Source organism: Arachis duranensis, chromosome 2, assembly GCF_000817695.3.
Source record: "Arachis duranensis cultivar V14167 chromosome 2, aradu.V14167.gnm2.J7QH, whole genome shotgun sequence".
In the NCBI taxonomy this organism is placed as follows: domain Eukaryota; kingdom Viridiplantae; phylum Streptophyta; class Magnoliopsida; order Fabales; family Fabaceae; genus Arachis; species Arachis duranensis.
The window spans coordinates 8,645,232-8,673,086 of record NC_029773.3 but is presented as its reverse complement, the minus strand read 5'-3'; the positions used below and the strand labels follow the sequence as shown (position 1 = coordinate 8,673,086).

Here is a 27,855-nt window from a genome sequence, read left to right as displayed (position 1 = left end):
TCACTAGAGATACTTTATTATAAAGAAGATGTTAGACATGTTCTAGAAGATGATCGAAAGAGAATCAATTGTGAAATCAGTTTATATCTAGATTATATATCAAGTCACGTATGTATTACTCAATGTTGAATGAATGTTTTTCACAATTATTCTCTTCAAAGTATCAAAATAATTCAGGTGGAACCAATTGTGGCTAATTAATATTCACAAAGGACAACAATCAGTAGATGATGAACAAAGCCATCACTAATGAATATTAAAATAATCAAAACAGAAACAGTACAATTTTCTTGAATGTTTAGCTTCCAACTAGTGCACTGCAGCACAGGGGAAAAAACATATAGTTTGAGCAGATAGACATGCAATGGTGTAATTAGTTAATATCAGTTACCAGCATATGTAGTTCTTACCATTGAGAATTAACTCAGCTCATTAATGATTAAACAATACTCCCTCCATTTTAAACTTTGTATTAAAAAACCAACTTATCCAAATAAGGTAATAAATAATAATAATGTCATGTAATGAAAAAAAATATTAGACGCATTAAATTTTAAATATATCCTCTCTTTTTTTTTATAGTGAAGGGACCAACGGACCAAATTTTAAATATATTACATTATACTATCAAATTATATCACTTACTCTAATAATTATATCGAATTATACTATCATCATCCTCAGTGCTGCTTCATCCGATTATCAGCATAATTTAATGCAATTATAAAACATTATTTGCTGTATGTTTTGCTAAATTGTTTGTTGATTGAACACAGAATTTACTTGGAGAATATGAAAACTGGTTGCCCAACAAGGGAGATTATACAAGGAGTCCTTTAAAAAACGATGGCCATCTTTGAATCACGAAAATAGTGAGATTGAGAAGAATGAGTCATTAAAGAAAGTGGATCAAGCTGAGAGTGCAATAGTGCAGCTTCAAAGTCATTTGAGCAACAAGTTGGTGAGATATGATGGTAAGTGGATCAAAGCTGTTTTATGTAATATTATATTGTGGAAGAGAAGAATATGCTTGTCTAATAAGTTTGAAGTGTCTGTGGGCTTTGGCCTTGTTAGGGTTAACATTCAAAGTGATATGGATAACTGTGGTCACAGTATTGTATTCAAGTAAGGTTAAGGCCTCCAAAGTAGATGGATAAGTAAGTGATGACTATATGTTGAGAAATTATTATTGCTGCTACACTCATGCATCTGGGTTGCTGCTTCATTTTTTTAGTTACTTTTTTCCATTAGTGTTGTTATGCAAATTTCCCAAGGTATGTTGCTATATCAAATTTCCCAAGGCGCAGACAGAGTGTGATAGATAAAGTGAAAGCAACAGCAGAGAAGTTGGCATCTGAGCTTGAAGACGCCATGAAGAAAGATTTCAATGAAGCCATGGAATATTTGAACAATTATGTGATTATCCTTGGTAAGCCTTACCAAGATCAAGCACAGAATAGACTTAACATGCTTCTACAGATTCAAGAGGAACTATCGAATGTTGAAAAAAAACTTAGAACATTGCAAGTTGAAATTCAAAATCTTAATGTCTCGTGACTTTGAATTTGCCGCTTTGCAACCATCTTCATTTTTGTTGATGTTGATGATGCTTAGGAATTCTCCACTATATTTTGGCATAATATTAATTTTCGAATAACAAAATCTATTATAAGGTGAATTTAGTAATAATGTCAAAAAGTATTTTCCTACGAACTCTTGATTCATTAATTATAATTATGATTTTTTGGGTAAAATATTTTTTGTGCCAAAAATTTTCGAGAAATTAAATTTTTTTTTTACGTTTTAATTTGTTTTAATTTTGTGTGTTGCACCTTCGCAGTCTGCACATTCTCTACAAACATGTGTCGCCTGAGTCCCTCTATGTCAGTGAGCAATTCGAACTCCATATTTACAACTTGTATGTTAAATTTTTACAAAACTTTTGGTTCACTTGTGGAAATATTCTGATGAGAGAAAACCAAAAATACGGTGAGGGAGGAGAATGACCGTGGGAAGAGGTTACGAACTTACAATAAAAAAATACAACAATCCAGCAAGGTATAACTTTTAGTGGGTGAAATATAGCAGCGCATGAAAAATTTAGGAGTCTTGAGCAAGATACATATATGATTTTTACGGACAACCTAACTTAAAAGGATAAACGTTCAATGGCTCTGGGAGATCCTTCGCAGGGAATGTGATGTAGCAGATGTTTATTTGTCACAAAAATCCCAAAGCAAATACGTATCATAAGTTTGCCTTTATGAGATTTGCATTCAGAAATCATGTAAAAAGAGCAATTAGATCTCTTAACGGGTGGAAGATATATATATGGTACCCCTCTATTCGTTACAGAACAGAGGAGCTGTGTTGTATGAAGAAGGAAGGAATGGAACATCACAACCAAACATAACAGAAAGAACCTTCAAAGAAGTGCTAACTACTGATCAGACTAAAAATGAAGGCCAGAGAAAGATTATAGCAACAGGGAAGCAGTTATGGTAAGAGGGGTCAAACGAAAAGTTAATCAGAAGATGTTGGAGAAATTAAATAGAAGCATTATTGGAGAATGAACGCTTATGAGATCATTTCAGTCTATACCCTTTTCAAAGTTAAATGTCTAGGATCATTCAAGATAATCTTTACTTTTGACTCGATAAAGAATATGAATGAAGCTCTGCAATCATCATTTTTACTAAATTATTTTGGAGAGATAAGGAGATGGATTGCAGGATAAACATACAGGATAACAGAAGTTTAGATTGAAATTTTTGGCATGCCTCTATATATGAATGGAATGAAGAAAACTTTCTTATCATAGCGGTGGTATGGGGAACCGTTTCAAGAGTGGATAAAAGCTTCATTCAAAGAAGAAATTTCGACTCAGTCAAAATGATGATGGACACTACTTAAGTGCCAATAATCAATGACAGGATTTAGATGGATCTAAATGGAGAAAAGTTTGATATTTATGTGAAGAAAACATGGTTGATAAAGAGGTCATAGCTGATTTGAGAATGGTCAACGAAGAAGTTAGAAATGGTTTTGAAAGGTTAAGAAATACAAAAGAACACACGCAAAACCACGAGTAGAAGAGTATGACATGGAGGATGAAGAGATGATTCCCAAAGAACCAATAAAATGTGGAGGCAATAAATGATATCTAGCTAGATACTACTCTACATAGAAGTGGAGACTCAGGAGGATGGAGAGAAGTTCTTAGATGTACAATACATGGAGAATTTAAACCTCTCTGAAGATTCCAATTGACCCATATATATTTTCAAGACAATATAGAAACACTAAAGAAGTGATTCATGAAACCCAATTGGACTTGCAAGGAGGCACACGGTCTGAAACAGATGGTGTGCATGATAGAACAAGAAAATTGGTGCATGAAGAGAGAAGGATAACAAGTTAATCTCAACCCCTCTATATCCACCTGGCTTCATAGACACTATTAAAAAGAGAGTGGCTCAATCTTAGCTTGAACGGGAAAGACAAAAGGGAAGAAAGATCCACATAAAAAGAATTAGCAACAAAGGAGAGAGAAAAGGGACAAATTATAAAAATATATGCAAGATAAAAATAAAATAAGCAAAAGAGCAAAACAAATTTAACTATGAATTTTGCTGTGAATTTTGTTATTTGCGGAATTTGCTGTAAAGATTAGCTATGAATTTTGTCGTAAATTGATTATTTGCGAAATTTTTTGCAAAGGTGAGTAGTAATTTTTGTTGCAAATTTTGTTACCTGCGGAGTATATTGCAAAAATTAATTATGAATTTTGCTGCAGATGTATTATTTGTAAAAGTTGTTGCCATATAAATCTATGAATTTTGTTGCAGATTTGGTACACGTGAAAGATTCGAAGTTAAATTTAAAACGAAATTTGACAAATTGTCTAATTTATTATGAAATTATCTACGAATTTTATAGATTTTTCGCGACAAAATTTGTAGATAAGTTACTTGCAAATTTAAAAATTTGCAGCAATAGTTATCCATAAGCTCATATGTTGTAGATTGAATTTTGTAGCAAAATTTTCAACAAACAAAATTATTTGCTAATTTCGATAAAAAAATTACAGAAAAATCGGTAGCTAATCAACTATTTTTTAGTAGTGATGTAAGAATAAAAAAAGATAATCACAAAAGAAAAAAAATTAATTAGAAAAGAGCTAAACAAATTATGGACATGAGAATAAAAATGACAGTTAAATAGAAGACATAGCGGAAGAAGCAATCAAGATTTAGAGGATTAGATCCTAACTTATAATGTATTGTAGTGATGAGAATGCAATTTCGGAACATTTTTTTCGGAGGACAGTCATAAATGAAAGAAAAGCTCTAGAGAAAGTCAGTATAAAAATAAGGTTCAGAGAAAGGAAAAGAACTAGTTTTAGACTTTTAGTCAGGTTGGTGATACTAATTGCAATAATCTTGTTTTCTTTGTGGTTGAATTTTGGGAGTATAGAAGAGTGGGTTTTATAATGGTGTGTGTAAAAATTCTTAATCCATAGTAGCAAAGAAAAGTGTCCAAATTTAGGGGGCAATATATTTGAGTGATAGTGATAGAAGAGTATGGTGTGTTTCTTGGATGTTGTTAATATGTTTTTGAGAGTTGAGTGTTTGATATTTGGTTGTCTTCTTAGCTAAGCCTTTTAGATGGTTCAAAAAGTATTATCCAAGTTTTAGCTTTGGTATTGGGAGTTATTATGTTTTGCCTGCGATTCAGGTTGAAAATAGGTTTTTGTGGTATTTTATATGTACTTGTTGCTTATTTTTTTCCAAGTAAGATTGAGAGTCTTGAATGAATTATAAAAAAACAATTAGAGAAAAAATTAAAACAAATTAAATATAATTTTTTAAAACTTAAAAAAATGTACGCACAAAAACTATATTTCACAATTTTTTATTAATTTAAAATTATGATGTAATCTATGCTCTAATAATTATATCAGAATAGATTATTAAGATACTCATCATCTCTATATTCTCTAGTTAATACATCAAATCTTATCTAACAATCGCATTTCTTTAAAATAAAAATATACATTGTTATTACAGAAGCACATTTTATGCAAGAAAGGGAGACACATGTTGAATTTTTATTGAAATATAGGAATAACTTTATGCATGAAAACGATCTTATGTAGAAAAGGTTATGCTACGTGTACACCAAAATCAGTCATTAAAGTCAGCTATCGGTATAAAATACATACTAGAATACAAATACACATTGAAAATAAATTAAACCATACATATATTTATACACAAATACATTAGTGGCTGATTTTTAATCACTGATTTTGGTGTATAAATAACATTTCTTATGTAAAAATATATCTACATACCATTCTCAACTTTATTTTCAGAGCATTCTCTTCTTACGACTTCATCACAAATCACAATCATTGAATCGTATAAAATTATTACAATTCACTGTCATACATAAAACCACACTAGTGTTCTCAATAAATTATAAAGCACACACACCTTACATCTTGTATAAAATACAAGATATAATTTTATTGATCAAACACACTTAGTTTATAGCTATGCCACTTAAAAGGCAATCACACACTTCTTCCTGCATAGTGATACAGGGAACTTATTCATATCATGCACACCACACCACACCACACTCAAACAGAAATGAATATTTGTTGCCATGATGGGATCCACTTATATCCTCTTCATTGCTGCAATTGGTGTCCCATAGAACCTTAAAAATTAAAGTTCATAAACAATTGATGTGTTAGATATTAGTTACGTTGAAGTTAAAAATATTATAAGGTTGAAAAAACAAACTCTTCATGATTTAAGTTGAATGATTGTTATAATGTTACCCAAACTTATTAGAGTAAAACTTTCCTCAAGCAAAAAGAAATATGCAACTGCATGATTTTATTTATTTTCTCAAAATAATAAAAAAAAAACTTACCAACCATCCTTATTTATTTGTCCGTTGTTCCTTGATTAGACTACTAATTTTGCTGGTAGCAAATGCATTGAAAATAAGCTTCTCTTAGCAAGCAACAAATTTTCTGCAAGAATTTATATACAAGAGCTAGTTAACTCAAGATACATCAACTATACCGTTCTTTAGTTTATTAAATTCTCAGAAAGGACAAACATTGGATAATAAAATGAGCAATGTCAAAAATTTATATAACCGAATATGGAGGAAGCAAATTAAATGACATTCCAAAACAGAAACTTGTTTTGGTGCAGTGTATAACACGAAAAGTAAAAGAAGATATAAATTGTGCAGATAGAAAATAACTTACATATTAAATTATGATTGTACTAATTAACTCATCAATGCTGTTTCGTTCGTTTCTCAAATTCTTGACTGACTGCAACATTTAGATTATCTGTCGAGCAACTCACTCCATCTATCTCCACCTCATCTAAGTTGGGTGCTTCCACGCCACCGTGTGAGAAAGTTTTCATGATCTTGCATTGACTGATCTCAACGCTCAAGGACTCTTGGAATTTCAAAGTTGACTTTCCCGTGAAAAAGCTTCCAAGTTTTGGCAATTCGCTTAGAAGCAGATACCGGAGTATGTCTGGGAATGTGAGCTCATGTGGCTCGTCTGCCTCTTGTGTTGCTAATACTACTGTTTCCAATGACTCACATTTGGAAATCCTCATCTGATTCAAACTTTCGAAGCTTTTGGCAGTTGAGAATGTGAATATATACTCCAATCTGTTGCATTCAGTAACCTCGACCATCCATAGAGATGGAAAATTCAAAGTTGAGTTTCCTTTGTAGAAGCTCTCAAGTTTTGGTAACTGGCTAAGAGACAGTTCAGAAAGACTTTTAAATATGATGACATCATGATCATGATCATGTGGTTGATAATCCACCATTAAATTTTCGAGTGTTTCACAGTTGGATATGTGTAACTCTTCAAGTTGATCAAGACATTTGGAGGTTGAAGAAGTGAACAAACACTTCAAAGATGCACAACCCTCAAGTTTGAGCGATGTGAGATTAGAGAAGGTTACCCAGGTGTAGTCTAACCCAATAGATTCAAGCTTGTGCAGATTCCTCAGTTCCAATTCTTGAGCAAGCAGCTGTGAATGAATAATCTCAGGCTTTTTTGAGGGAAATATCTCTTTGCAAGCACTGTCGGCCACCCCAAGCCTCTTAATATTGGGAAGTGGCACCTTCGGAAAGAAATCAAAGGCAGATGCAGCATCTGAGTCATTAAAGCCCTGCAATCTTAGATATGCTATGTTTTGTGGGTCCAAATGAAGCAGTTCTTTGTCAAGCATCATCACACCTGCCTTGTCTATTGACAATCGCTCTAAGTGAGGGGTAACAACCTGCTCCATTGGATTCAAATTTAGTAAGAAGGACAACACACGATCATCATGACATGACAACATAATTTACCTTCTCCGTTTTTTAAATGTTGCAAAATGCGTAAAATATTCCAAATAAAATAAAATAAATGAAGCATGCATAAGCTTATAAGTTAAACATGTGTTAAGAAATTACTCTTCTTGTTGATGAAGAAAACATCAATTGTTTGTCATAAAAGATGATTTTACTCTATCAATATAGCTTTTGTTATAAATAAAAAAAGATTTCACATGACAATTGAATTCAAATTAAAAAATATTTTAAATAAAAGGATCAATTTATTTAACAGTAAATAAATAACAAATTTAATAAAGAATTTGGAAAAAAAAAATTTTGAGTTATGGAAAAGTATTATATTAAGACAAAGTGTATGACAAAATAGTTGAGTGTTTTTTTAAATAAAATATTAACTGATTATTTTTTAGTCTTTCTATTTAAAATTTATAAATACCCTTAATTTAATCTTAAACTCAAAATAAGAGTCATTTATTTTGAACTCATTCCCAAATTATAATTCATTTAGATAATTTCAAAAATATTAATGGTCAGTATACTTAAAACATACAAGGGAGATAAACCAATGGAGCTAATTTTTCTCAATAAGTTTATTTTCAAAAAAAAGGTAGAAGTATATTTTTTTAAAGTGATTTAATGAAAGAATTAAAATAATGTATCAAATATCACTTTCACATTGTAATTGAAATCCAATTTTTTCTCTAAAATTAAAAAGTTTTTTCTTGCTCTTTCTCTCCGTGCTTTCTCTATTTCTCTCATTCCTTCACTCATTCTATCTCTCATATATATCATTATCAATGATTAATTACAAATTTGACAATCAAAATATACATGGCATTCTCTAATTACATTCAAATTAAATTAAAATATAACTATATTATATATTATATTTATATATTACTAACTAATTTAATAACTAAAATGTGTCACAAGACACTCTCTTATTAAAATTTAGAGAAAATATTTCACTCCAAAATTAGTAAACCTCCTTCTTACATTTTCTTATCTACCTCTCCTCTTTTTTCTATTTGGAAAAGTATAGGGAGCCAATGGTCTAAGCGCTTTTTACATTCTCTTATTTACCTTTTTTTTTTCTGTTTCTCTCTATCCTTCCCATTCTATATATAATTTATAATTTATATTTTATATTAGTAATTTAACAAATCAAAATATGTCATCAGATATTTTTCATTATAATTAAAATAAAAATTTTTCTTAACTTCCAAAATTAACAGCTTTCCTCTCTCATTCTTTTTCTTTATCTTTCTTTCTCTTTTCTCTCAATCTCTATTTGTATCTGCCTTTGTGTTCCACAAAAAATAAAATTAACAATATAATATAATTTAAATAAAAAAGTTAATTTTATAACTATTAATATAAATTTTTTTATGTTAATATCTAATTATTATATTTTTATATATATAAAAAAATATTATTTTTAAATAACAAACATAAAAATTAATTATTTTTATTTGTGCAACATACTTAACACCTAATCAAACTCTTTCATATAAAAATAATAACTAAAAAACTTATTATTTAATTTTTTTATCTACAGAGACTCTGATCTTCTTAGCCGACAGGGACTTTTGTTCCTTACGACCTTTTTGTAAAAGTAGTTTAATGCTATAAATTTTTTGTGCCATAATCTATAATGTTAGAACCGACGTAATTTTAAAAGATTTATATTTCCGTAATGTTATTAAGGATAAAAATACTAGTATCTAAAATTATTACATATAACAGGTTATTAATAGAAATTATAATTTATACGTATGTTAGTATACACTTATGCACTGTTTTAAATGTTGAGCATGCAATTTTTAAATTTAATAGCAATGCATATATATAGCTATCTTAGATGTGCTTCATTCATGTCACAATTAACCCCACTATTGGCCAAAGTTGCTCATACTTTCTAAAGGTGGCAAGCTTCTCACATTAGATACTGCATGCATTAGGCTCATTATGAATGTACAAGAATTCCAATATCTGAAGTGTTTGGATTGATACACTATAGCTTTATGAAGAAATAAAATATGAATGAGCTGCTTATTATGATAAATAAAATGAAGACTCCTCAAAACTGCATATTCTATGGAGAAAAAAGCATACCATATATATTAACAAGACTAGAAAGTTATAAATACTTTTTAAGATAAGAGCTTTCATACCTTTGCAGCGGAATCTGTGAATTTCTTTATCAGGTTACAATGAGAAACATCAAATTCTATTAACTCTGGCCAATTTAGATTTTGCATTCCAGCATAAATGTATGTAAGATTTGGCAAATTGTGCAGGGTCAATGACATTATCTCAGGGAACATAATAAACTCCTTATTTGTAGTTTCTTCATTGTCTGTTTCATCTTTTGTAACAATTTCAACCAATTCCTCACAGTTTCTGACATCTAAATTTTTTATATTAAACATGGGCACTGATGCTGGGAACAAGCTTGTGAGGCGTTTACATCCATTCACAACCACTTTCTCCAGACATAGAAAGCTGAGACTATTTCCTTTAGAATCCTTGTTCCAAATATGGCTTAGAGTTGGCAAATGTTCCAAAATCAATTTCTCCAAAGGAATAACAGTAATCATATTTGTATCTTCTTTATTTGTTGGAGCATCTTTCACATCAAATATTGTCTCAAAGGAACCACAATTTCCAACCACCAACTCTTCCAATTTATGAAGGGAAGGTAGCATATGCCAAGGTAGTAATGCATTTGATAATGAAAATTCAGAGTCTTTCATTCCATGATAAATGTAGCTCAGATTTGGCAAATTCCACAGCTTCAGACAAGATAGCTTGGAGAAGATATTAACTTGTTTATCTGCATCTTCTTCTTTGACTAATTCATCTCTTGTGACAATTTCAACCAACTTCTCACAATTCTTCACTTCTAACCTCTGTATGTTAACTGATTCTAGGAACAAGGATTTTAAGCTTGCACATTCATCAACAATAACCTCCTCCAATTTTGGAAGACTGAGCTTTCCTTTCCAAACATGGCTCAAAGTTGGAAGTTTCTCCAAAGTCAATTTCTTCAAAGGAATAACAGTAATCATATTTGTATCTTCTTCATTTGTTGGCGCATCTTTCACATCAAATATAGTCTTCAAGGAACTACATTTTTCAACCACCAACTCTTCTAATTTATGAAGAGAAGGTAGCAACTGCGATAGTAATGGACACTCCAAATTTGGCAAATTCACCAGCTTCAGACAACATAGCGTGGAGAAGATGCTAACCTGTTTGGCTACATCATCTCCAGTGACAATTTCAACTAACTCTGCACAATTCTTCACTTCTAAACTTTGTATGTTACCCTTGCCAACTGATTCTGGGAACACCGATTTTATGCTTGCACATTCATCAACAATAACCTCCTCCAGTTTGGGAAGACTGAGCTTTCCTTCAGTATCCTTGTTCCAAACATGCCTCAGAGTTGGAAGTTTCTCCAAAGTCAATTTCTTCAAAGGAATAACAATATTTGCTGTTGTATCTTTAATTTCATATATGGCCTCAACAGAATTGCATCCCTGCACCTCCAACTTTTCTAATCGACTGAGGAAGGGAAGTAAATGAGAAGGAAATATTGCGGTTGTAAAGAATTCATTACACCCTTTCACCCTCAGACGTTCCAATCTGACACCAGAGGAGTAGGCCTCAGCTGGGATATGCACTTTATCAAGCCATAAATCTTTTAGCTCTGGGTGATCGCCAAGATCAAGATATATCTGAATTTTGTTATGTCAGGAAAATAGATATAATAAAAAAGATTAATTAGAACTTTAAACATTTCAAATTTTCTATCAGAAATAACAATAGTAATAAATATAATTAATTACAGAAAAAATAATAAATAGATTTTGAGTTTTTTAATTGGAAAGACGACTAAACATCTTATTAAATTTAATGGACACCACATAAATTCCTTTGGCGATAGTTTGAAATTGGTATAAAAATCTATGTATCACTTGTTTATAAAGGTTTAGATATGGTTAGCATAATTTACTTGGAATTAAACATTTATTTGTCACTTACCAATATATTCAAATTAAACATTTTATAAATAGATATTTGGAATTTTATATTTACCCACATTGATCATTTTGTCAAAATTATTGTAATTAATTATACCTCTTTTGGCATGACCATAAAACAATGCTAACAAAAAAAATATATTGCCAATTTTCATTTCATTTCTAAAATTTATATCAATATATAATAAAAGGATATATGATCAATTTCTTATATTTTATTAACAATTGTATTTTTATTTAGATGTCACTGAGTTCTTATATATTAATAGTATTTTTGTTTTCAAAAATATGCTTCACTTATTCTTTTTTATTCCTTACTTTGGCTAGATGTCAGGTTATTAGGAAACCTAAAATCAATCTAAAAAAATTACTAAATAACATTTAATTAGTAAAAAAAGAAAGATAGTTGTTGAGTAATTCTAAATGAACTTATTAATGAAAAATTTGGTTATATATTAGGATAGAAAAATGAGAATGAAAAATAGTATGAAACAAAATAAAAGAAAAAAAAAGTTACACTAATTAATAATAAAGTAAAAATGGAGTATGTGTATACACTTATATACCATAATGCAATCTCTTTGTTTTATGATAATTTCAAAACAAAAGGAATGCATAACGTTCAAAATTCATTATTAAATAAAAGTACTCTTAAATAATTGAATATACAAAATATTATATATATTATTCTTTATTTCTAAATCTTTCTCACAATATTTTTTTTTTGTAAATATTAAATTTTATAGGAAAATTTTATTTAATGGCATATCAGAAAAATATCAAATATTTTTTATTTTATATAAATTTATCTTCTTATTATTTTTATTTCATTCACTAAACAAAAAATTTTAGTAAATCTTAAATTTGGTTGAAAAGTTTCTTTTTATGCCACTTACCACCTTTTTTTATTTTGGTAATTTCACACCTCAACCTTTCCCTTACTATCCTCATTTCCTCATGTTTCTCTTTTTATTTATATTTAAAATTTTTATTTTATTAATAAATTTCTTTTGACGTCACCTACCTCACCCATTTCACTACTCTTGTATATGCCTTTTTTATATTTTACATTAGATAAATTTATAACTAATAGATACATAATAGATTAAAGAGGATTAAGTTAAATTAGTTGAGCGTGGTAAATAATTCTAACTAAATTTATATTGTATGTATATAACCAAAGTGACTTTTATTAAGACAAATATTAAAATTAGTTTGAAAGTCATTATTCAAAGAAAACATATTTTACTTTTAACCTATCATTTATTTACATGTGCTATAATTTTTTAATTATATATTTTACATTGAACATACATTGAGAAATAGGAATAGCCATACGTACTTATTATATATATAGTGGCGCCAAATCATAGTTATATGTACACAACATTTAGCTAGGAAATATAGCATTATGAAAAGTAATAATTTTCTACATAATATACAGTTATCTTAAATACATAATGAAAATGGAAAATTAGTGCAAAACATATATTGTTTAACTTTAACATCACTATATAGTATAAGATTGTCTTATGGATTAAAAAAAGAAAACCATATGCATAAGTTTTTTTAAAAAAGTTATATATCTTTGTCTATATGTTAAATACGTCATGAACTCAAGGATCTAGCTAGTCTTTTTGACCATGTAAGAAACATAAAATGTTTTGCCTTGTAGACTTTGTAGTAGTATTCAAAGTTAAAGTCAAACTATTATTATTATTATTGGCTAGACTTGGAAAGAAAACAAAACTTGATTTAAAAGAAAAAAAGAAACTTTGATGGAAATAAATTCAAAAGTTTTTACCTGCTGTCGTAGAAACTGGCATGCAACAGCTACGTTTAGATCATGGAGGAACAATCGATCAGCTTCATCATCGGAGTAAAATACTTGAAATAATGGTGGTTTCACATGTATTTCTGTTTGAGAAAAAAATTTCATGTCGGAGCAGTCTAGTATGTCCAGCCGAATCAAAGAGGGGAACTGCAGTGTGGCATTCCCTGAATAAAAGCATTCCAGGCTTCCCAAATCAGCAAGAGTTATCCTGTGTAGGTGCTTAAATTCAATAATGTCTTCCGTCCCACTTTCTTGTTGCACTATTTCTTTCAATGAGTTACACCATTCAACTTTCAACTCCTCAAGGTGTATTAGCATTTTTACTGCTGAGGATGTCAACAAACATTCCAATCCATAACAAGAATATATATGCAATTCTTTCAGATTGGAGTATGAATGTAATTCTAATACTGTTATCAATTTATGACATTCATAAACCTCCAATAGCCGCAGCTTTAACAAGTACTCTAGCCCACTAATGGAGTTCAGCTCAGATAGTGACCTCAACTTCAATTCTTTCAAGTGAAGCATCCTCTCACCCGCTTCTTTGGGAATATTCATGGTTTTGCAATTGTTCCAATATATTTCAATAATCTCTAATTTGGGAAACATCTTGTCATTAGGAAGCATCTTGTCATCGGCAAATATCTCAAATGATGAAGTAGAGTTCTCTCCATCATCATTGTAATCAGGGAAATACGCAAGGTGAAGTTCATTTAAATAGTGATGAAAGACGCCTTGATTCATAAACTGCTTCACCAAAGTGTGATTTGGATTAATGAGCGACAACTTCTCCACCTTGGAAATACCGCCCTATTAATGAATTAAGGCAACGCAAATGATAAGAAACAAAACATATAAGAGAACAAAGAATGTATATATACCACATGCACTTGCCAAATGCTAATTACCTCCGGATATTTTTGTTCTTGGTTCAGAAAAAGCTGCAGATGCTTTAACTCGAGGCACTCCAGAGTCAATCTTCCAGACGTAAAGTCACTTAGTTGTGGCAATTTTGATAGTTTCAATGTGGTTAAACGAGGAAACACAAACTTTTGTGATCCTTCCACTGCTTCCTCTTGATCTTTTCCAACAATTTCTTGCAACTCATCACAATGACTTACATGGAGTTCCTCGAGCTTTTTAAGATCTCTGGCCAAGACAGTAGGAAACACACTTGTCAATTTATGACAATCTTCGATAGTGACCTGCTGCAGATTTTGAAAGCCTAGAAGGATTTCTCCTTTGTCATGTTGCCACACACTCTTCAGACTTGGTAGATCCGTTAAACTTAGCTTCTTCAGTTGGAATGATGATTCCCAGCTCTTAGTGTCATCCATCTCAAAAATGCTTTCTATTGTCCTACCCCACTTCACTCGAAGTTCTTGTAAGCTCTTCAAACAACAGAGGACATTTGACGGAATTGCATGCGTATTAGATGCATCCCAGTCATATAGTGTCAGAGTTTTTAAACCGGAAAACCAATCTTTTCGGGAACCTTCTTTACTTAGCCAGATTAGTTTTAGAAGATCTTGATCAGAATTCAAATCCAACTGATTCAAGTCACCAAAAAAAAAATCCAACTGATTCATACCCAACTCATTCATGCCTTCAAAAAATTTCTGTGAATAATGCAAAATTAGTTATCACAATTATAATTTATTTCATGCAAACCAAATGCATCAGTATTATCAAAATGTTTTTCCTATTAGCTTAAGTCAAATAGCTAGAGATATAAGTGCAACCAACCACTAACAAAAATGCAACTCGAAAGTTTACTAGAACCAAAAAAAAAAAAAATTGAAGTATACTTGTTATATTATTCGAATATTTCATCTAATAATGAACTGCGTAAATAAAAATGTTAATTATAAGGTCTTGTCCAAATAATTTAAACAAAGTTAATATTCGAATAAAATAAAATAAGTTACAGAATAAAATAAAATGAAATAATATATATGTCTTAATTATTAATTAAATGAGGAAATGAAAAGGAACCACTAACAAAAAAAAATGAAATTTCATAAAAGACTTACCTTATTGTCAAATATGTATCTTATTGTAGATCCTATATTGTCTTCGTGCCAGCACCATCTCTTTTTCTTTTTGTCATGCACATAATATATCTTTTGCAAATTTGGCCCACAGTCCACTTCTTTTGCAGAGAAATTTTCCATTTTGGGGCATGCACTCACAATAAAATTCTCCAGTGATGGGAATTTAAAGGCACAATTCTTGGAGCTGCAGAAACTATTAAGGCTCTTCAATGACACAAGCTCAAGAGTTGTCAATTGTTTGAAAATGATGGGAATCTCCGCGCCTACATTTTCTTTTTCTTCCTGTCCTTCTTGTGTTTTCTCTTCCTCTAGAGATTTAGAGTTCTCTTCTTGTGTTTCCTCTTCCTCTAGAGATTCAGAGTAAGAGTACTCTTCTTTTTGTGTTTTCTCTGAAACAATTTCCTCTAGATTTTTACAATTGATTACCTTCATGGTTTTGAGTTGACCCAAGCTTTTGGCAGTTGATGGTGACATCACATATTTTAATTCCTCACAGTCAACCACTTCTAGAATTGTCAAGTGAGCGAGAGACACAGACGAAGGTGCTATAGTGTGCAAATATGAACAATTGTTTATAACCAATGACTCTATCTTTTGAAGAACTGCATCTTGTTCAAAGCAAATCTTCTTAAGATAATACATGTTTGTTAATGTCAAGCTTTTTAACTTTGGCACAACCCCAATAGCAGGCCTTCTTGTTCCACCAGGCTTCAATTCTTTAAAGCTACAAGCATTCAAGCATAATCTCTTGAGGTTAGGATTGCAATGAAGGAAACAATATATAATATCAGAATTCGTCAGTCCAGACAACTGAAGCTCTTCTAAGCTATCCCTTCTGTAGTCATAGTCCATTGATGACCCCACTAGATGTCGTGATTCAATGTGCATGGACTTTAACTTGTTATTGATTACCTATATCAAATAAATAATGAAAATCAATAAATTATATATATTAGAAACTAAATATGTGAAAATATATTTATATACAACATTGCCATTGACTGTTCTATTTTAATTAATTTGTTTAATTTTTCTTATGCCATAAACTTTCTTCCATTTTACTACTAGCAAGCTAGAATCTATGCAGAGTTAAAAGACTTGTTAGTATTACCTCCTTTACTTTTACTTCTCCAGTTTTAGAATTTTCTGGAAAAAGAGCATTCTTTATTTCTGCATGTGATGAGGTTTCTTCAAATAGTTCCAACAAGTCACAACGTTCAATAGATAGGTCTTTTAATGTTGGACAACTTAATTCATAAGCTCCTGATGAATAGAAACTCTTGAATTTTGATAATCCAAAAAACTTGACAGTAGTCAGTTTAGGAAACTCAAATTGAATAGGACTACTAGAGTTGATGACAGCATCTTTTCCCTTGCCAACTATTTCCCTCAATTGGTAGCAATCTGATACCACAAAGCTTTCAAGGTTTTCAATCTTTATTTCAACATTCTTGACTACAGAAACTGAAAATATGTTTTCCAACCTTCCACAATGATGCACCCATATCTTTTGCAATTTGAGATCACTCCATTTTACTTCTTTCTTCCATTTGAATACATGCTCCAGTTTCGAGAGTGTTTCTAAATGAATATCTTGCAACTTAATGTTATGCATAGCATCCTGTCTTTTATCATCATCATCAGCTTCTTCAAATATAACTTTGATTGACGCGCAGTTCGTAACCCTCAAGCAACTTAAACTAGACAATCTTCGAGCCATATTATGAGGAATTACATTGACCAATTCATCACACTTATCAATGATCAGAGTGTTCAGCTTGCCAAAGGAAGTTTCAGGAGCTTCATCAGAATTCCATATCTTACACAATCTCTGCATGCTACTCAGCTTGACGGTCTTCAAGTTTGGAAAAATGGCATCCTGCTTTTGGTTTACATACAAAAAGCAAGCTAATCAAAATTAGCAACTATGATAAATACTTGTATTGCATTCAAAATGGGTGATTGAATGAAGCGGTATAGAAATTCATGTGAAGGTGCATGGGTGTATATAAAAAGGTAAATAAGGAATACGAATGTGAATCGATGGATCTTCTAAAACATGACATATAAATCGATTTTAAATTTGTTATTTGAATTGATTCATATTTGACTATAAAGAACTCTTTGGTATTTTTTTTAAAGATGTTTATATGTGTCATTTTATTATTGGACATCCTTATTAAACTGGTTAATAATTTATTTTTTAATAAACTAAAACAAAATCAATTTATTATAACAATAATAATAAACCTAATTGTCTGCATTATAATTATTAGATCTGGTTTGATTCAATCGAATTACACAATCTAAACCGAATATCTTTAAATTTTTTATAAAAAGACAAATATATCCCTGACTTTTTGTTTTGCAGACATTTAAATACCTAAAAATTTAAAAATACAATTAGATCCTTAAAAAAAATTGAATTTATTGTTATTGTTACAGAACAAAAATCAATTTTATTCTAATTTGTTAAAAATTCAAAAATAACCCATTCATTAATACATCCAATAATAATTCGACAGGTAAATATTTTTATAAAAAGACGTTTTACACGTCTTTATGGGAGCATCCCTATTCCTTATAAATGACATTGACATATACCATTAAGCCTTTCAATAATAAAATAAATTTTCATTCCCTTTTTCTTCATTTTTTTCCCTATTATTATTATTCTACAATAACAATGTTATATATTTTAGGAGTGTCATCGTCAATCATTTACCGACAACATGTATGAGAATGAATATTATTTCTCTGCATATATATAAAAAAAAGTGTTGTAGTTCCTCAAACTAAAATTTATCTATTTATAACATATAAAAAGTCATATCAAAATTTTTATAATAAATTTAAATTATTTTTTCTTGTTAATAATATTATACATCAACAATTTAACAACTTAACAAAAAATAAAAATCAATTAATTATTTTCTAGTAAAAAATTTTTTAAAAAATAAAAAAAATCTTACTTATTATTATTATTTAGTTGAAACATAAAGTATTAATTAAATACAATAAACATACATTAAAAATGTCATAATAATAATTATAAAAATTTTTAGTTATAAATATTGATATTCTATAATTTATACGTTAAAAGTTTACAGTTTTATTATTATGCTATTTGGCCTACTTATATATACTACATCAGACTCATATTATCTTTTATTTTTTAATCTCTCATACTAGTTGGTAAAATTTTTTTTAAGTAAATTCAAATTTAGCACATCTCCTTACTAGATGCATTTAAATATATCATGATTATAAAGTTTGTTCATAACTTTATATTATATTTTTAATATTTTTCATTCTCATTTATTTTTTTCTAATCCAAATAAGTTTAAATTTAATACATCTCCTTACTAGTTATTATGTACATTTAAATATAGAGAAAATTCCACTTTCTTCCCTGCGAGATGCTAAAATGACACTCTCCTCCCCTCTATTTATAAAATGTACATTCCTATCCCTTATAATTTTTAAAAAATCTCCTCTTTGATCCATTTTAAATTTTTTGTGTTAACTAATGTTAATTTTATCCCTTTTTTAAGAAAAAATTATTTTTTATAAAAATATCCTTTAGTAAAAATTTTATTTTTTGTCATTAAATTTTGCTTATCAAAATACACTTTAATAAATTATTTTTTTATTGATTAAATTGTATTTTTATCAAAATATTTTTTAAAAAATTTAATAATTAAATTATTTTTTTTTAAAATACCCTTCAATAATTTTTTAATTATTAAAAAAATAATTTATTAAATGGTATTTTGGTAAGTAAAGTTTAATTATAAAAAAATAAATTTTTTGTTAAAGAATTTTTTTGTAAAAAATAATTTTTTTTTTAAAAAATAGATAAAGTTAACATTAGTTAACACAAAAAATTTAAAATGGATTAAAGAAGGGGTTTTTTAAAAGTTATAAGGGAGGAAAATGTATATTTTATAAATAAAGGGGAGAGGAGTATCATTTTAACATCTTGCAGGGAAGGAGAGTGTAATTTTCTCTGAAATATATCATTATTATAAAGTTAGTTCACAATTTTATAGGATGTTTTTGGTATTTTTTATTTTCACTCATTTTTTTAAACTTTTTTTTTAATTATTTATAAACCAAAGAACACCATATGAAAAGTTAAAGTATGACAACTAAAATAAATATAAAAATAAAAGCAACAAATAAAGAGGTAACTTTATATAACTCTAATATAAAAGGCTTATGTTTTTTTTTAAATAAATTTAAATTCTTAAAATAATAAACTATATTTTAATTTGTATTACATTTTAGTTGTATGTCTCCAACTTAAAATGTTATATATATATAATTAAAGGCATAAATAGTGTAATGGATAAAAGTGCTTAAATATCGTAAAGAACTCAAGTTCAAATTCTCACCACAATGAATAAATCATACAACATGGACGACGATAGATTTGATAAAAGATAGACCTATATAGTAGTTAGAAACAAAAGAAGCCTAAAAAGATTCTGCACGAGATGGTTAAACAACGTCTCTATGAACAATCTCACAAGAGACATCACATGATGAGACATAATGATATTATTTGATCTATCTAACTAACTCGAACCACATAGTGAGATAAAGATTTTTATTGTTATTGTTTATATTAATATATGGATATATGGATCTAATAAATAATATGTCATGTAATAAATAGATTAAAACCAATCTATAATTTTCTCTAGAGGCACTTGAATTTTTTTATCCAGACCTAATTAATTAAACAAATCTAATGTAATGTTAATGAATTAGTTACGTACCTTCTTCGTTTTAGCCTCACCATCACCTTGATCTTGGGGGAAGATGTGGGTCATCTTACAATCAGTAACAAAAAGGCTTTGAAGATTCACCAAATGTCTAGCAACAGAGAAAGACCATAGGCTTTCTAAATTCCAGCAACCATTCACGTCGAGGTGCATCAAATTTTGAAAGGAAGAATAAGTTTGTTTGATGGTGGGGTGCTTCTTGCCAAAGCATGTCGTCAACTTTTGATGAAAAGGAGGAGAAGTTCTTTGGTCGACGGTATGGCAAGCCAATATTTGATCACTCCATATGTGGTTGATTTGGAGCATAGACAACTCAATTCTCTCTAGCTCTGGAACTTCAATCTGCCAAGTAATATAGACAACTAATGCTGATTCCAAAAGTAGTTGAATATAATTTTTTCAAATTATTTTCTTTTGTCACTTTTTTTAGTACATATACAAGCTTTCTTCCTATTATGAAACAAAGTTCAAAATGTACAAGAGAATCAAATCTGAAAAGTAGTTATGACTTATGAGCATACCTTGCCATGAAACAATGATCTGGTATCTTCTTCAGATGAAATTGGATAGAACCCAATAAACTTGGATAAAGATTGCAGCTTTAAAGAACGAAGTTGGAGAAACTTAAGAGTAGGCTCTGTTTCATTATGATTATTTGTTTCTCTAACAACAATCTCCTCCAAAGAGTTACATTCTGAAATTTCAATTCTCTCAAGAGCAATTAGAAGTCTAGCTATAGACATTAAGAAAACATTCTTCAAGCAACCACAGAGTTTGATCTTGATCATTTTCAAATTACCAAAGGAACCTTCTGAGAGTGGCTGACAAGAGAAAATTTGCTCCATTTTCCTAAGCTTATAGAGATACAATGACTCCAATTTGGGAAAAACCTTCTGATCAGAATGCTGCCTCTGCTGACTAATGAGAGAGCGAACACTCTTGTTGCTTGCAATGGATAAACGTTTAAGATAAGGAAATCCTTTCAGATTCAACTCATAAAAAACATCTTGGACACCGTTCAAGTTTTGCAGCAACAAGATTTCAACCCTTTCAAACAACATTTTGATTGCCTCCTGGGAATGAATGTCAAAGCCGCCATCCTTTTGGCATAATGCCAAACATCTTGACAGGTCATACTTATCTGGAATCTTGAAATCAGCCTCTAGATCTCTATTTAAAGAGCCAATGAGAATCTTGTAACTGTACAACTTGTCAAAGAACAAATTCTTGGGTAGATACACAACACTTGGGATTTGCAGGTCTAGATTTGTTAATTGATTCAGATCACCCAACACAGATAGAACACTGTCATTAATTGCCTTCCATTGAATGCGAGTGTTTCGCACATAGAACTCCTCAAGCCTAGTCAAACTTTTCATTACATCATGTGGAAACTCTCTAAGCTTGTAACAGTTACTGATGTCAAAGATTTGAAGCTTAGATAAATGTTTTAGCTCATCAGGCAAACCTTTGACATCAGATCCCGAAAAGCTTAGTATTCTTAAATTCTTTAATTCTCCCAAGACACTTAATTGCTCACCTTCACCTAAAATGCATTTCTCGATACAAAGCATTCTTAGTTTTTTTAGGTATTTAATTGAGGAAGGCAATGATAAAAGGTTGAACCCCACCAAAATCAACACCCTAAGTTCTCTCATTTTTTTAAAGAAATTATCTGGTATTTTTAAAGATGGATCATTATTTTCAATATGAAAGACTCTAAGCCTAGGACAACACATGTTCACAGGAAATCTCTCAATGAAATTACAACGTTGTAAGGAAATAACAGTGTACTCTTTAAGTAGATCCTCATCAGGCCATTCATCTAGTTTTTCTTCGGTCATCATGAACACATGCATCTCCTCAGATGATATTGACAAAGCTGCATTACGAACAAGATTTTGCATGGTGAAACGATCACTTGAATAACTGTTAGACAACAAACCTGACTCTTTTAACTTGACGAGCAACATTTGTACTCTGTCTCTGGCTTCCCAAACTGAGTAAACGCCTTGAAGAAAACCCAAACCAATGCAATATCTCACCAAATGCGCAACCAATGCGTCATGATCCATACGGGCACAAAGCAAGAAGGTAAGCTTGAGCTCCTCATTTTCTAGAAGTCTATAACTCAACTTTGTAGAATACTCAGGTGCTGCTAATTGGTTTTCCTCTTCAAGCTTTTCAAGCGCTCGATGAGTATCCTTCCAAACTAAGTGGCTCTGATTTTTCAATGCCCTTGCAGTTGTAATTATTGACATCGGCAAACCTTGACACTTGTTGGCTATTTCTGCTGCTAATGTTTCAATTTCAGAATTGTTGGCTCCTATTCCAGCCATCTCCTTGAACAGTGTCTCTCCGTCCTTAGGATTTAAGAGTTTCACATGGATAATAAGCTCTAGCTTCACATCCATTTCGGTCAATACTTGTCTCAGATCAGAAATCAACAAAATCTTATACCCCCTGCTACCCTCTTCTGTTTTCAACTTGCGATAGCCATTGGAGATAGTTTTTGTGTGAGCTTTTTGCTTGTCAGTTTCTGTGTGAGCTCTTTGCCTGTTATCTTGTGTGGAAGTTTCTCTCTCTTTGTCTGCTCCATCAGTTTGTTTGTCAGCAGAAGATTCACCTTTTGTCAAGAGAAGAGGACCAAGATCATCGGTTGGTGATGGAATCCCCAATGAATTTAGATCTATTTTTGCACATAGATCATCTAGGATTATAAGGATGTTGTCCTTCTCATTCTTAAGCTTCTCTTGTATGGTGATTGCTCTTGCATGCTCACTTTCCCCTTCAAACTTAACTCCCAGCATGTCAGCGATTTGGCCTTGTATCCTTTTTATATCAGGACATTTTGTCACTTTAACCGTTATCACCACATCGAACTTGTTGTTCGTCTTTTCCAACAGAGCAGTAGCACTTTTTACCAAAGTGGTCTTTCCCACACCAGTTGCCCCAAAAACACCGATCAATCTTGCATTAGGGTCTTCTAGTGATTCCTTGATCTTTTTCTTGGTTGTTTCTCTTGATCTTAAAGGTATCTGGAATACAAATCTTTTGTTAGAAAAATAATCATAAATATAAAACATTTAAAAACAAAGCATTCTAGAAACTCACATAATCAAATTCAGAAGTCGCAACACCGATGGATGATAGATCTTGCCAAGAAGATATAATAATATCACACTTTTCATTTTGTAGCTCTCCAACCGTCCCCTTAATCTCTTGTGCTGTTTTGCTCCAGACATACCTTTGAATTGGATTTAGGAAGGACGCCACAAAGTGTTCTTGCCTACCTTCTTCCAACTCACGATATTCATCAATTATGTCTTGTACCTGACGCAACCATGCCTTAACATGATATACTTCTCTGCCGAATCGCACTTCATCCTCCTCGGCTTTTCCACATACCCTGTTTCTATCCTCTACGAGATCATTTATGTCTTTCTCTAGCTCCTTAAGTTTCTTCTTGTTGTTCACCACATAGTCCACCGGGTTGCTTGCATACTTCTTCCATGCAACTACAAGTTTCTCAGTTACGAAGTCGAAAATACGTTCTTGTATAAAATCAGGAATCGGATTACACATGCTTTTATCCTTCTTCTTGTTGACTTACATCTTCTTTCTGCATGCATGCCTATATATATATAATTAATAATAAGAACATATCACATATGGGAAATGTAAAATGGAATGCCATGTTGGAAAAATTAGGAAAGAGAAATGTTAGGGCCAGTAGATTTTGTAATTTGTAACCATCAATGAGCTATCAACAATATTTTTATGCACTGCCCCTAGACTTTCTCATTAGGAAAACATGCACCATTCTCTAGTCGAAATTCAATCTAAACGATTTAAGCATTAATTTGTTGAAAAATCATATGAAAAAGTATAAGTAACCAACAATATTGGTGAACCATGTGAATAATAGATATATTGGATGTTCATTTCATTAGGTAGATGTACAGATAGTTATTCTAATATTAAAATTTAGGTGGGTAATTTGGAGAGATAGTGTGTTTTTATTTTATTAATAGTTATTCATATTATTCAAAAAAGTCATTGGTTACCTAACATAACCTAAATCACATTGGTGAATAATATCGTTTTTTTTTTTTTGGTGTCTGTGAATAATATCTAGCTTTAATTTTTCCTTTTTTTTTTTACATTCAGAATAATTACATAGTATTATTTCTATACTCCTACGCAAAATAATTACACATACTATTTTGCTCTGATTACATATTTCCATACCAAGGAATATGATCATTATTTCCAAAACGATTCTGCTAGAAAATTAACTATGAGTATAATCAACTAGAGCCAATTAATTAAAAATTAGGAGATCTGTTATAAAAAAATAACCTTTCACTGTTCTAATTTTTTGAATTTAAAAACTAAAAATACAAAGGACTGGATTGAATTGTTTATGCTTTAAAAAAAATGCTACTTTAAATAATATTATTTAATTATTTTTTAATTAAAATACATTCTTATTTTTTAGATAAATAAATTATTAATTAGATTTAATTTTAATTTTATTAACTAAAATTTTTTTTTAACTTCTTATCCATATATAATAAAACAGTTATTTTTTTTCCCTTTCTCTCTCATAACTCCTTTATTTTCTCTCATATGTAGTAAAACTGTAAAACCCTCATTGAGCCGGAAATGTTAGCAAGTTTATGAGTCAGAACCTGAGCACCACTGCCATCTCCTTTGTGGGAGTTAAGAACACCATCTTTGGATTCTCCATTCTGCTGTAAAGAAAATTCGGCGGCGGCACCAAAAGATCAAAGCTTTCCCAGTCGTATTTTTCGAAGAGCTTCTCTCCTTCCCCAATCATTTCCTCTCTTCCCTCGAACTCTTTTGCCGTTGAGTCCAGCACCGTCGAACCTTCCTCCGCGTCCCAACCGCGAAGGTAAAGAGATAACGAAGCACCGGCTGCTCCATCACAAACTCCTCCATCACGCGGTCTTGGCTGCACCAGTTCAAGTTCAATGAGGCGAGGGCAACGGCGTTGTCGTCACACGGAAGGCGTTGTCATCACGCAGTTTGCAGCCATGGCTGCAGAGAGCTCGAAAAGAATGTTGAGAATGGCGGAATAGCAAATTATAGGGTCAGAGGTGGTGGGGAGGGAGAAGGGGATGGCTTCGTCGGCGTGAAGGGCGGAGTGGATGGTGAGGGAGCGAGCGTTGAGGAAGAAGGGGCCGGAGTGAGGTTTGGAGAATGAAGAGTCCAGAGGCGTGAATGGTGGAGGGGAAGTCTAGAGTGTGAAGAGTGAGAATGAAAAAGTCTAAAGAGCCAATTAAAAGTTAGGTTAAAGCATCAGTTAGGTATCTTTTAAATTAGCCTTTTATTCAACTTTTTTATTATATTAATTAAAAAAATTAAAATAAATACATCAAAATATATTTATTGTCTTTTTTATTTAAATATAAACTAAAATTCAAATTTAAAATTTAAATCTTCTAAACACTAACCCATTTCAAATAAAGTCCTAAAATATTCAAAATCAGATGTTGACAGTAAAATCTTTTTTCAGTAAAAATTCAGAGCTGCATTCGTCCCTCCCTCCTCATCTATCGCTATTCGTCTTCTCCCGGGTCGCACACCTCTCCTGCGACGATATCCGCCATTGGTGATGCACACCTATCCTGACGACGACGCGCACCTCCTCGGTGACGCGCACCTCTCTGCGCCTTTTTTGTGGACCCACTACTTTTTTCTTTATCGAATCTCAACAACCCCACCTCTTCCTTCAAATTTTGGATGTGTGTATGCTATGGTTGGTAGAGTTTTTTTTGTGTCTCATCAATTTTTTTTTGTTAATAAAATTTTTTATCTTTTTAATTTATGCATAATTTTAAATGTGTGCGGTATTTATTTTAGATGTATTTGTGTTAGGAATGTTTTTTTTTCCTGTACTACTCTATTTGATTTGGAATTTTATAAATTTAGATGTGTAAACAAACCATTTAGATATAAGTTTTGAATGTATTGATAAAATAATTAGCGTATATTTTTTATAATTTTGGATGTGTAAACAAATTATTTTAATGAATTTTGAGTGTGTTGATAAAATAATTAGCATATATTTTTATAATTTTAAATGTGTAATCTTATAAATTTAGATGTGTAAATAAATTATTTGAATATAAATTTTAAATATATTAACAAATTAATGAGTCTGTATTTTTATAATTTTAGATATATAAATAAATTATTTGAACGTGTATTTAAATTTAGTTTTCTGTAACGTAGTAGTTTACTTTTTGTTAATAATTCAAAAATTGAAGGAGAAAAAAGTTCTGCTACTTCTATATTTGGCTATTTGCCACATAATATTTTCCTATTTTACTTTTTGTTAAGAATCTATTTTGATTTTTTTAACAATATAAAAATGCTCAATTTTTTAAAAAGTATGCTCTTGAAAAATGCAACATTATCTTTTTTTTTTTGAAATGATACTTCAAATTAATTTTTTACAATTTTTTCTATGAACAACATAGTACTTCTTAATCAAAAGAAGTTTAAAAGATTAGTCTTCGTCTTTCGGAATACGACGTGAACAAGTATTATTTCAGCCAAATTCCAAACAAGTTTCACACCCCAAACCATGTTATGTATCTTTTTATTATTTTTAACTCTAACCTAATTTATGTGTTTTTCAGTTCACATTCTCTCCTTCAATAGATTGATCTGCGCCTCCTTACTCTATGTCCTTCTAATAACAGATTTTGAGTCGCAATTCTGCTTCAATTTTTTTTTTAATTTTTTATGCTCAAATCCTCGATTAATAGAAGATTTTCTTCTAAACTAAAGGAGTTGGCTAGATAGAACCGTTCAAACAAACTTCTATATTCCCAAATCCCGATCTCCACTCTCCATGTTTATCCTCTTCCTTGTTACTTTCGAGTAATATTTTTAAACAAACAAGAATGAAAAAAAAAAACAATTGTGCTATTTTGTTATTATTTTCTATTATTTTATACTAATTTTGTGTTATATCTCTCTGCAAGAATTAATTTGCAAATATCTATTGATACTTTAAGTTTTATTTCGATAAAATTTTTATTTTTGAAAAGTAAGTTAAGAAAACTAGCTTTTAAAAGATGTTTTTAGTAAACTAAATTAAAAATAATTTTTAATAAATACAAGTAATAACAATTATATTTAATAAAATAATTTTTAAAGTATAAAAATACTTCAATAGACACAAATATATAAGTTAAATTTAGAAATTAATTAATATACGAGGTTATATTAAATTTTTTAATTTTAATAAGCACAAGACTATTTTAAAAAACTCTACCTTAAGTATTTTTAAAAATATTTCTATCTTTTAAAAATTATAAGTACATATTTTTTTAATTACCACATACAAAATAATGAGCTTATATTTTTTAAATCACAAACATCTTTTAAAACAATTTTACCAAACCAAACCTAAATTTGTTAAAATTTCTTTGTTGTTTTGCTATTTTATATATATTGTGTGATTTTTTGCACTATTTTCTGTTGTTTATATCAGCAATGTATTTCATAGAATTGGCAATATTAACTCTATTCGCAGATATCCAATTCGATTCAACCTTTTGAGTAGGGTTGACAACTCGATCCGCAATGATCAGGTTGAGCTGCGAATATGATCGGGTGTAAATTTATGCTTAACCTAACGACTAACCCGCTCCCAATAATAATAATAATAATAATAATAATAATAATAATAATAT

At 30.3% G+C, this 27,855-nt stretch overlaps 1 protein-coding gene across 5 annotated transcripts in view; it reads right to left on the bottom strand.

The window, feature by feature from the left end:
- Positions 1-27,855, bottom strand: part of LOC107473399 (uncharacterized) — a 60,645-nt gene that overhangs the window by 26,834 nt on the left and 5,956 nt on the right. For 2 of the 5 annotated variants that reach the window (XM_052257080.1, XM_052257082.1), the window contains exons 3-11: positions 23,237-23,756; positions 20,644-23,160; positions 20,117-20,464; positions 16,444-17,214; positions 15,312-16,244; positions 14,187-14,897; positions 13,246-14,088; positions 9,567-11,135; positions 7,021-7,337 (exon numbers count right to left, since the gene is read on the bottom strand). In XM_052257080.1, the coding sequence (XP_052113040.1) occupies positions 7,021-7,337; positions 9,567-11,135; positions 13,246-14,088; positions 14,187-14,897; positions 15,312-16,244; positions 16,444-17,214; positions 20,117-20,464; positions 20,644-23,160; positions 23,237-23,707 (8,480 nt within the window). In that variant the 5' untranslated portion in view covers positions 23,708-23,756. Of the gene's footprint in view, positions 1-5,323; positions 5,728-5,946; positions 6,050-6,292; positions 7,338-9,566; positions 11,136-13,245; positions 14,089-14,186; positions 14,898-15,311; positions 16,245-16,443; positions 17,215-20,116; positions 20,465-20,643; positions 23,161-23,236; positions 23,757-27,855 lie in introns of those variants that run through there. The other 3 variants (XR_008005840.1, XR_008005841.1, XM_052257081.1) reach the window with 3 other exon arrangements.